This window comes from Falco punctatus (assembly GCF_963210335.1).
Source record: "Falco punctatus genome assembly, chromosome: 3".
Taxonomy (NCBI): domain Eukaryota; kingdom Metazoa; phylum Chordata; class Aves; order Falconiformes; family Falconidae; genus Falco; species Falco punctatus.
The window spans coordinates 92,909,704-92,920,387 of record NC_137582.1 but is presented as its reverse complement, the minus strand read 5'-3'; the positions used below and the strand labels follow the sequence as shown (position 1 = coordinate 92,920,387).

Here is a 10,684-nt window from a genome sequence, read left to right as displayed (position 1 = left end):
CTTTATTTTAACATAGGAGATAGATTTGTAGAATGTCAGAGCTCTAGGTGTATTTAGATAAGGTAAAGCTCCTTTTATAGGTAGCATGTGAAGTTCAGCTTCCTCATTTGAGAACAGGGTTTAAGGGCAGAAAGAATACAGATAAATTGAGACTGGTGAATGTGACAGCTCAAAGCCACTGTCAAGAGTATTTGCAGGAGAAAAGTGTTCTTGTCACAAATCACAAACATTAGTTCTGCTGCTCCTGCTTGTAATGCGCTCAGCAGCATAACTGCTCTTTGCTGGAGTCCAGCTCACATTCAATCAACTGCAGGAAGAATATTCTCCCATCTATTCTGAGGTTTTTAAACACTGAGTGAGAATTGTGGTAACAGTGAGGTACAGGACTCATAAAAGGATAAGACTTCAACATTTGTGTTACTTTAGAACCAAAACCTCTGCAATTCATTGCAAGGAACTCAGCATAAAAATCAACGCTGCTAGTAAATAAACCTTTACAAACGACAGAAAAAAAATCCCAAATCATAGCAGTCCTCTCTAAGCTGTAGGTCATTTGGTCTGGCCCCATGCTTGAAATAAGGCCAGCTGCAGAGGGAAATCACATTCCTCGGCACCACACCTTGTTCACTGCTGGCTGCCTCCAGGGACGGAGACTGCAGCCTGCGTAACCTGCTCAATGCGTGCTGCCGGCTTCCCATGACACCACCACAATTTCCAGCAGCCTACCAGGCAGGCTGCTTCCCTGAGTTACCTCCCGATCTGCAGCAGCAGCTGCACCATTTAGACCCTTATACTCCAGTCAGGATGCAAGTAACGAAGTGGCCATGTTTCCAGCTTGTGCAAACTGAAAAATACCCACATGTAGCCAGGGTGGTTCACAAGTGGTAGAGTTAAGAGTGGCCATGGACTGTTAGAAATGTGGACACGCAGAATGTCAACACCAGACAATTACCATTTATTCTGCTTAGACAGCAGATGACTTAAAGTGGTTACCTCTTTCCATCAATGCAGGAATTCACCTGCATCCTCACCTGAAGAAATTGTACTTCTGCCAGATAATCTATCAGATTCTGTGACAAATCTACCTACCCCAAGGAACAGGTCAGCTGCAGCTGTAGGTCTAAAGAGGCCTTCAAAGACTCATAGAACATGGCAGAGACAGTTTTACTATGGAAAGATCCATTTCTGGTAACAATACAGGAATAGTGGTTCTGACACGTTACTGAAATCAGTGTGCTTACTTTTTGGAGGAGGAGGATTGGTTTGCCCCTTGTGAATGCAGCGAGGGCTGGGTATGGGGGTACCACGGGCTCCAGGTGCGGCATTCTGTCCTTGCTCTTAACGGGACCTCTGAGAGAAAGCGGCCCCCAGAAACACCAGGCACCCTGCACACACAGCGGGTGGCAGGGCAGATGAGTCAAGAGTTTTCTTCATTCTGCAGACTGCAGATTCCTGTGCCCAGTATCCTCCTTTACCAGCTCATGCTCGTTTTTAAAGCCATACAGACTTTCTTTGCTTATTATTCTTGATAGCAACTATCAGCCCGATTCTTATAATGGGGTGTATTGTAGTTGTCCCCAGTTACCCTCTCCCGTTTCTGTTTTACAAGAACACAAAAAGCCACATTCGTTGCATTCCCACTTGAAAAGTAACAGTTTTAAGACCGAACCAGGAACAGTTATAGACAGTGACTGTATCAGTATCCACCTTCCAGGTTATGACCTATTTATTTCTTATCTGTAGCTTTACATTATTTCTCACTAACTTAAACCAAACACTTAATCTTTGTAAATATTCTTCCTGTGCTTTCACTATTTTATGAATAATTAGCTCATACCTACTTTATAGAAAGATCTGGGCCACAACCATCAAAATCAGTGTTTATAAGGGAATAATCGAGACAATGAAGAATTCAAAAGGTATAGCATGGAAGGAAGGGCCAAGTTTTTCATTTAGAGAAAGTAATTTAATTTGTTACAAGTTTATATTAAGTTTTAGTTATTTAAGTATTTGGATGAAAAAAACCCTAAGATGTAAAAGCCTAGGAGGTATATTTGGTAGTTTCACTTCCGTACCCACGTCATGAGTACAATGACAATACATACTCCATCCCACTTTACCATGCTGCTTCTCCCATTTGATTAGCCTCGATTTTTTTCTTACAAAGATTAATCTATAAATACACATGGCCTCCCTTCACTGTAATACAATTAAATTCTTTCACCTCCCAACTCATACAGGGTGGCAGTACTTCCCTATAAAATATTTAAAAAAGGCGTGGGAAAATCAAAGTGAAATCCACATGAATTCTTTGGCACTGACAGGGCTTCCAAAAACCAGGAGATGAAGACAACAGCTCCATTCTACACACATTCAGGATGACTTTTCCACAGATTCTGTAGTACCTCTGATACCTACGCAGACAACTCCGTTCAAAGAACTACACTGGTTTTAGTGTATTTAAAAATTGTTCATATATTTAGCAGCTTTCCAGTATGACATTTGTAAACACAACAGAAGACAGGATGCAACTAAGTTTTAAGCATCCTTTATTAATTTCAAACAACTGCCACTTCCCAACACCTTCCACCCGAGTTACAATTTTACACGTACTGTAGAAGATTGCTCTATCTCCAGCAGTGTCACAGACTGGTCTGCCTTCTGTGTACAGGTCAATATACAGATAAAGGTTCTTCAGAGGTTTAAGGCCACTTACCCTATGTATGGAGATAAAGTATTATTAGAAAGGTTTTAAATGAATCATTCTATCAAAAACACTTAAACAGTTTTTAATTTTTAAATTATATCAGTATACACCAAGGTAATAAAAGCACATTCTAACTGCATAGGGCTGGTATCTTGTTTTTTTTCTGAATGCCTAGCAAACTAGGGACGTTAAATGCGAAGCTCCTTGTCACCATGAGGGAGAAGGGAACAGAAATCAGCACAGTAGATTTAGCCAAACTTTCTATTTGTAGGACCTCAGGTGAAGACACAAATTACATCTTCATGTACAGGAGAAAAAGAGCAATTATCCTCCCTCTCAGATCAGCTGAGAAATATTCAACATGAAAACTCTTGTTGCACAGCTCTTCTGTTTGCGCTAAGCTGCAACCATGGGAATTCAGCTGACTGCAGCAGCTCTACTCAGAGCACAGGCTACCGGGACAGGTACTGCCTAAAACTGGAGAGGTTCCTCAAGACTGTCAGTTAAGTCCTTGATTCCAGAGGCTTTTGAAGCCAGAACTAAAGATTTTCTACTATTGTGAACAAGAAGTATCAGCTGAAGCTGATACTGGACGGAGGACTGAAATCCACTTGTTTTGAATAACCCATCAGCTATTCTCTGTATCAACAGTAGTTGGAAAGAATTAAAATAAATAATGAACCTGCTGAAGTTAAAGAAGAAAGTGCATCACCTGTTTCAGTATTTACTAGTTAAAACAGACATATTTTAACCAAATATAATGGGAGATTTTTTTCCTAAATTTCACAGGTTTTGTACTGATCATTCTACCATTTTAAGAAAACTACATTTAAACAGTAATACCTATTTACCTACGTTTAATCACAATAAATAAATAAATAAATAAATCTCTTCAACCAGAAATGAAAAAACCCACATCTACATAGCAAATTCTAATACAGTAAACAGTCTGTTTCAGGAATTATCAGTACTGCAGCAGTGTTAATCAATTCTACATTGGAATGCTGGAAACCAAAAGATTAAGACAGAACTACATGAAGAGTATTTTTCGTATCTTATAGGACAGAAACCTTTGTTCATGTCTTCCGGTAGCCATCATCTTCTTTTGAGCTGCACCTACAACACAAAGAACAAGTAAACGAGCAACTTTATGCTTCTCCAGAATAGCTTAAAACAGTTCTGTAGGCATTAAGGGGCATCTTTTCTACTGCTTTGTTCCTGTATCACCACCTCATTTCATTGTTTTATACTCCTATTTTAAGAATAAGGTACAAAGCAACAGAAAGAATAAGCTACTACTACATCTGTGTAAAACTGCCCTCAGAGGTGCTGCCTACGTTTAAAAGTGCAAGGTACTTTCTGTATTTAGCTAGCAAGCAACTAGTGTTTCATTAAACGTGAAAGCTAATTTTTTTCATTTCCTGTATGAACAAGATACCTTAATATGTTGAAATAAGGAGAGATTATTTTTTATTAAGTATTTTACAATATAAATTGAGAAGAGACAGGCTGAAGGTTCCAAATAGGCATACAAAACCACCCATCTCCTGCTTGTTTTCGTAGTTAGTTCATTACATCTCCTCGGTGGGGTATTCCCCACCAGCAGAATGACTGCTTTGTGTCATTTTTCCATTCTTGAGTGCACTAAGAGTGCATGATTGCTGCCATTATGTACCTAGATGGATACAAAAACCCTTCTTAGTTCAAAGAAGTATAATAAAGTACGTGAAACCAGTGGGGTTTTCACAGCTTGTCAGGATACATTAATAAAAACGAAAAGGTGACTTCTTAACATTGTCAAACAGAACATTAGAACAGCAGTATAGACCTGAAAAGTTGGTTCTGTTTTCCTCACCCTGTATAACCAACTCAAATGTTTCAAGCTCTTTTAATTTGTTGCTAAATGTTTATCTACACATGCTGTCAGAAATAACCTTGTTAGGAAGGTGAAGTTGGTGTCTCAGCAAATCAGACCCATGGAGTAGGCGTTGAGTGGCCTGTGACTCGCTTTCCTTTTTCTCTTTCAGCACCATCAAAAGGAAAAGTGAGAAAAACAGCACAAACATTAGTTAAAGCCTGAATTTAATCCCATGTCCTACAGGAATAATTTCATTACAATGAAAGCAGACAGACAGTATCTGTAGGGCTTTTTGCTTTGTTTTCGTTTAAGCAGTGATAATTATATATCTAATTAACATAGCCTATAGCTCTCCCAAAGATCATAATGTTTAATAATCCCTTTAATTAAATGATTAATAGGAAATGCAGGGGTGGTTCTTACGGATTACCTGATTTACCATCACTGAAGACAGATTCTTTTAAAAATGGCTACAAATGCCTTGTTCACAAAAGACTTTATTATCTAATGATGCATACTGAAAACATACAGAAATCTGCATGGTCCACTTTACATGCAGCAGAACAATCTTCACTTTACAATAAGTAAGTGTCAACTGTTTTATGCAAGAGACAACACTTTAAAGTCACATTTCTTAAAGAAAAGCTTCATTTACAAAAGAAATAAAAGGTAAAGAAGCAATTACCGCTTTTAAAAAGCAGCTGCTTTGTTCAAGAGTGGAAGGTTTATGCCTGTATTGAAAGACAACATGATCACAAATAATGAAAACAATGAACAAATGAAACACTTTTAGCATAAAGCAGTACACTTTCAAAATGACATACAAATAGTTAAAAATTTCCTTATGTTGTCTATCTATCCTTTAGATATAAGGTCTTTCGAATGAGATCCCAACATACGTAATTACTAAATGAAAACTCTTCTGTAAGTATTGGTTCTATGTCATAGTGAACTGTATTTAACAAAATGTATACAAAGTCTATAGCAAGTTGATTAAAAAAATTAAAGTAATAAGAAACAGTACACTGAAGGCGCTCTATCCATCAAGTGCGCACTCTCAAAGTTTTAAATGTGATGAACAGAACAGAAGTTGTAACTATGCCACGGTTGCAATGCCAGAAAATAAAACAAGATCATTTATCAAACATGCAGGGAATTCTGCCACAATGCTATTGTCTCTCATTTGTCAGTTCTTCCAGTAAAATAACAGCTTAAACACCGGTGATGTTGATGGGTTAGCTTACCTTCAGTGTACTGAAAGTTGTACACAACCTGCTTTAAAAGAGGAGACCATCCCTGCGGGCAGGCTCAAGAAGGAACAGACCCCCTTCGGCACTGACTACACCAAGGGCATGCTGCTGTGGCCTGCACACACACACCTAGGAAAATGTGAATATAAACAGCATTTATGCTGGCCATTTTTTAAAGACAAAAATGAAGCCAAGTCTGCTAAAAACAAATCAACCACCCAGTATTACTGCTCTTTTTTTTTTCTTCCTTTTTTTTTTTTATAACAGATGCTTTTTTCTTTTTATAATATATACGAACTGCAACCATATACATTAGCATTGTACTTCTGTGCAGTCTTGGCAATTAAAAGAGTTCTACAGTGAAAATTTTCACGTAAGACACAGAACAGAATTACTCTAACATTTCTAAAAGAAATATCAGCCTTGATGTTAATTCAAATGTATCATCTCTTCCTCAACTTTGCAGGGGAAATATTTATGTTTATATACATTAATAACTGCTGTGAAATTTCTTCAGTCTTTGTATCTTAATTACTCAAACCCTTTGAACTTCTTCATCTGGTTTAAATTTTTTCCTGGATGAAGGCGTGCTGCAGAGCCTGGTTGATGCTAATTCGTTTAGCTGGGTCTAACATTAGAATCTGGTCCAACAAGTCCTTTAGCTGGTGCACTTTTTTACGCTGGTCTTCAGGGAGTCGTTGGCACCCAATCAAGTCTGCTAACAGGTCCTTGGTTGGATTTATGGTGCTCATAACAGTAACTTTCTCCTACAAATACAAAAATGGCAGCCTTGTAGAACAGAAGTAACACACAAAACCCCCTATCCCTGTTACAGAGCTTCAGCAGCAACTTCTCTGCAGGGTTCTCTCAGATCTGATTAGCAATGCCCTTCCTCATCATACGGCCTCATAAATCCCCATGTGGGCAAAGGAAAAGTAGAAATAATACTGTCAGGGGCAGGCCAGGCTGCATCCTTCACCAACAGCCAGTGCATACACAAACCTAACATCCCAGTTAATGGAAAACATCAAAATTTCATGTGGAAAAATCCCCTAATTCTGTGATTCGCAATAAATATACTATGTTAAAATGATACAGAAAGTAATAAGTGATCTTGTGAAATATCTGTGATTATGTGAAATCCCCTAATTCTGTGATTCGCAATAAATATACTATGTTAAAATGATACAGAAAGTAATAGTGATCTTCTACAACATAAGCACATCATACTGGAATGGGACATCCTTCTCCAAAATAAAGGCAGAATTTATTTTATTAGTAATTTAAGGTTAGATTATGTGGAGATACCCTGTGCACCTACCAAGATAAAACTCAGCTTTCTCTTAAACGTGTTTCTAAATAGTGTGTGGGGGGGAAATTAAAAATCTCTGTTGCCAGTTTACAACTACGTATCTTATCCATACCACCACGAAAGGACATTCTAACAGTTTGTAAAAATCTTATCTTTAATTAAGAGGACAAGATACATTTGAAAGGTCATAATAGTAAGAAAGCTTGGAAAAAAGGCATGTTAGTCAACACATTAAGGACTTACCCTCTCTGTCACTTTATCTACTTCTATATACATAAAGTTGAGATTTTGATCAAAGTGCTGATCTTTGAACACACCTTTTCGAATCATCTGGAAAATGAGGGAAAGGCAAGAGTTTCAGGCAAGTTTTCTGTGTTTTACGAATTCCACAATTAGCATTGATGTCTACTAACTTATTGGAACATGAATAATTTGAAACTAATGAAAAATATATCAAAAGGACAGCAAGAAATGTTTAGATTGAATTAAAAAAAAAATACAGTTCAAACAAGTTGAAAAAGACACAGTATCTTACATTGACTTACGTATTTTTTTTCAGGTCAGTGCTTAGAAGTTTTCTGCTTTCGCTTTATACTTAGTCTATGAAAAAGAAGCTGTATACTTTCACTTCATAAGATTTTAAATCAATATAAATTATACAGTCAGAGTGAAGTCTGATATTTACTTGCTGTTAAGAAAAGATGTACACGATAAGAAACAGAATGCAGAGAGAAAAAAGAAAGTATGTTCTACTGTTCATTTTAGCAGTTTCAGATATTAATTAGAAATCATATACTTATTTTCCTTACCTTGTTTGGCATCTTTCCTTTGAGATCCATGGCTAGTTTCAACATATGGTTATTGGTTTTGCCAGGAAAGAGTATTTTTCCTGTATAAAGTTCATATAATGTGCAGCCTACAGACCACATATCTATACCATAGTCATAGATTTTTCCTATAACTGAAACAGAGCAATTCCAGTTAATTCCATAAAGGAGCCTTAAACAGTATAATATCACAAAACCAGACAGATGAACAATTTCCAATTTGTAAATTATATTGGTGCTCCTCCTCTTAGGAATAAGAAGTTACCCTAAAAGGACGCAGACTTAACTTTTATAGTATCCCTATTTTAGAAAGGGAGGTGTTTACCTAACACCCAAACTAATCAGCATGAATTAAGTTAGTAAAAAAACAAGAAGTCAGAACAATACCTCTAAATTAAAACATAACTATAACCAATCAGAATGACTTCTCCCTGTCCTCACTGAGCTGACCACCAACATACATGAAGAGTTACACAAGCATGCTTTCAAAGTCTGAATTTTTGACTGCCATCATATTTCCAGAGTGGTGTTTTGCTAAGACCAAACAGAGAGTAAATTCAAGTCAAATTCTCATTTGCTAGTACTGGTATGGTATATAGCTACGTTAAGTATACTGCTTATGATACATGTAGCCAGTACAAAGGTACTTACTGATTTCTGGAGCGCGATAAAATCTACTAACTAGATACGGTGTGATGTCATTATCTGCGACATGTGAAGCTGATCCAAAATCACAAAGCTTTAATATCGTTTTAGACTCATTCACCTGAAAGTTAAATGTAAATATCCATTAGCACTATTTGTAGACAGAATTGCCAACAGCACTGTGAAAGTGACAATACATAAAGTCTGAGATAAGAAAAGCATTCAGCCTTTAAATTGGAAGTTCCTCCCATATTTCAATCCTTCCTCTCTGTATTCTGAGGAAATTGTGAAACTTTCTTAATTGAAAGTGACAGTTAATGTCTTCAGATCCTACAAAACACAAAAAGGTCAGTTTCACATACTTTTCCTTTACCGAAATATCCTTGGTGGATCCAGATTTCATTCAAGATACTGAAATTGTATCAGTTTAGACTTCCAATTCTAGTATCTGGAGTACCACTCAAAACAGCATATTATTTACATAACCCATGCTTACATAGTACATTTTACTGCTGTGGTGGCAAGAAGAGAACATTTTAAATCAAATAAAAATATGAGTTTGTCACAGGGATGACACCAAGAAAATCAAAGGAAATGTGTTTGATTCCTCTGTTGTAGATCTCACACCCTGCTAACCCGCAGAATGTTTAATGGAAACAGAAGAGGAAAAAGGCATCAAGGACTTTCTGCCATTATCTCATTCACACAAACAAAATCTCCATCCAGACTCAAACCACCTACTTCCATTTTACAGAAAGCAAGAACATTTTTCAACTACTGATGGAAAAAGTCCCAAGATTTCTCCTGAGAAAGAACACTGGAAGGTATGCTTTCTATAAAGAAACGCATGGATGCAGGTTTGTTTGAGAAAGACTGTATTGAATAAAAGATTTTATTTAGATGCTGTATACTTCTTTCTATTTATACCACAATAGCATCTTGTATCAAAACATGAATCCCTAACATTTCCAGATAAAGTGAAATTTGACTTCATCTAAATTAAAAGAATTATATTAATTGTAAATATTTAATTTTCCAATATAGACTCTGCAAAATAAGTTTCAATTATTTATTACTTACCAAAATATTATCTGGTTTAATATCTGCATGTAGGATATTGCATCTTTTAAGAAGTTTTAAAGCCAGGAACAACTGCTGGCTGTAGGAACGCACAGCTTTAATATGGAGGCCAACATCTTTCCCATACTTCTTCAACACCTCTCGTAAATTCATACTATTAAAAGAAAGGAAGAGAGAAAGAACAGAAAAGCTTACCAAAGACAAACATAGTGGCTTCCTGAACTGTAAGACAAACTTCCTATATTGTATAATTACTTACTGGACTGGCTTAATTCACAACACATTCTTAATCAAGATTAATTTGAGTGGATTTATTTGCACATGAACAGCATTTTCTTAATAACTGTAAAGCCTTTGTACTTGCTTTCTTCAGAAATAAATAAGGAAGGAAGTATGCAAAAGATACAAGTTGAGAAGGTGATTTTTTGGTGACTTAAACAGCAGATAAAAAGACCATAATTCCAGGACAAAACAATCACTGGATATAAATAATGTTCAAGTGTGTTATAAAGAGATAGTGCAGCACAAAAATAATTTGTTGTATGGCTTATTAATGAAAATATAATAGCAATTTCATAAAGTTTGCATTGCTTCAGCATACAACTTATCTTCACCTGAAATATGGCAAAAATTAAAATGACATACACAGAAAACTCAGGATAAGAACAACTGATGTCTCTAAGTGGGAATGGAAACTAAGGCAATTAATATATCCGCATCTACCATACAATAGTGTCTGCCATTAACCTGTCATAAGACCTTAATTATTTAAAGGAAAACTGAGCATGCAAAGAAACCACCGTAACAATTTTCTTCCTTAGAGCGTTGTTATATATGTACTCTTCACAGAATATACAGCGCTTGCTGAACTTCTCTGGGAATTAATTATGAAAACTAACAAGAATATTGTGACATACACACAAGCCCCCCTGTGCCCTGCAAACCAAAGAAAAAAAGAGCAGCATTGGTGAGATGCCCCATTTTTAATAATACATTATTTTATTT

At 36.5% G+C, this 10,684-nt stretch overlaps 1 protein-coding gene across 6 annotated transcripts in view; it reads right to left on the bottom strand.

Moving 5' to 3' along the window:
* Window positions 1-2,532: 2,532 nt before the first annotated feature.
* Window positions 2,533-10,684, bottom strand: part of PRP4K (pre-mRNA processing factor kinase PRP4K) — a 26,069-nt gene continuing 17,917 nt past the window's right edge. The window contains exons 11-19 of one of the 6 annotated variants that reach the window (XR_013926889.1): window positions 9,680-9,833; window positions 8,606-8,720; window positions 7,937-8,088; window positions 7,371-7,457; window positions 5,810-6,582; window positions 5,251-5,296; window positions 4,642-4,727; window positions 3,778-3,823; window positions 2,533-2,717 (exon numbers count right to left, since the gene is read on the bottom strand). Coding sequence is in view for 1 of the 6 variants with exons in the window: in XM_080379912.1 (XP_080236038.1) it covers window positions 6,379-6,582; window positions 7,371-7,457; window positions 7,937-8,088; window positions 8,606-8,720; window positions 9,680-9,833 (712 nt within the window). In the remaining 5 variants the exon portion in view is untranslated. Of the gene's footprint in view, window positions 4,728-5,044; window positions 6,583-7,370; window positions 7,458-7,936; window positions 8,089-8,605; window positions 8,721-9,679; window positions 9,834-10,684 lie in introns of those variants that run through there. The other 5 variants (XR_013926887.1, XR_013926888.1, XR_013926890.1 and 2 more) reach the window with 5 other exon arrangements.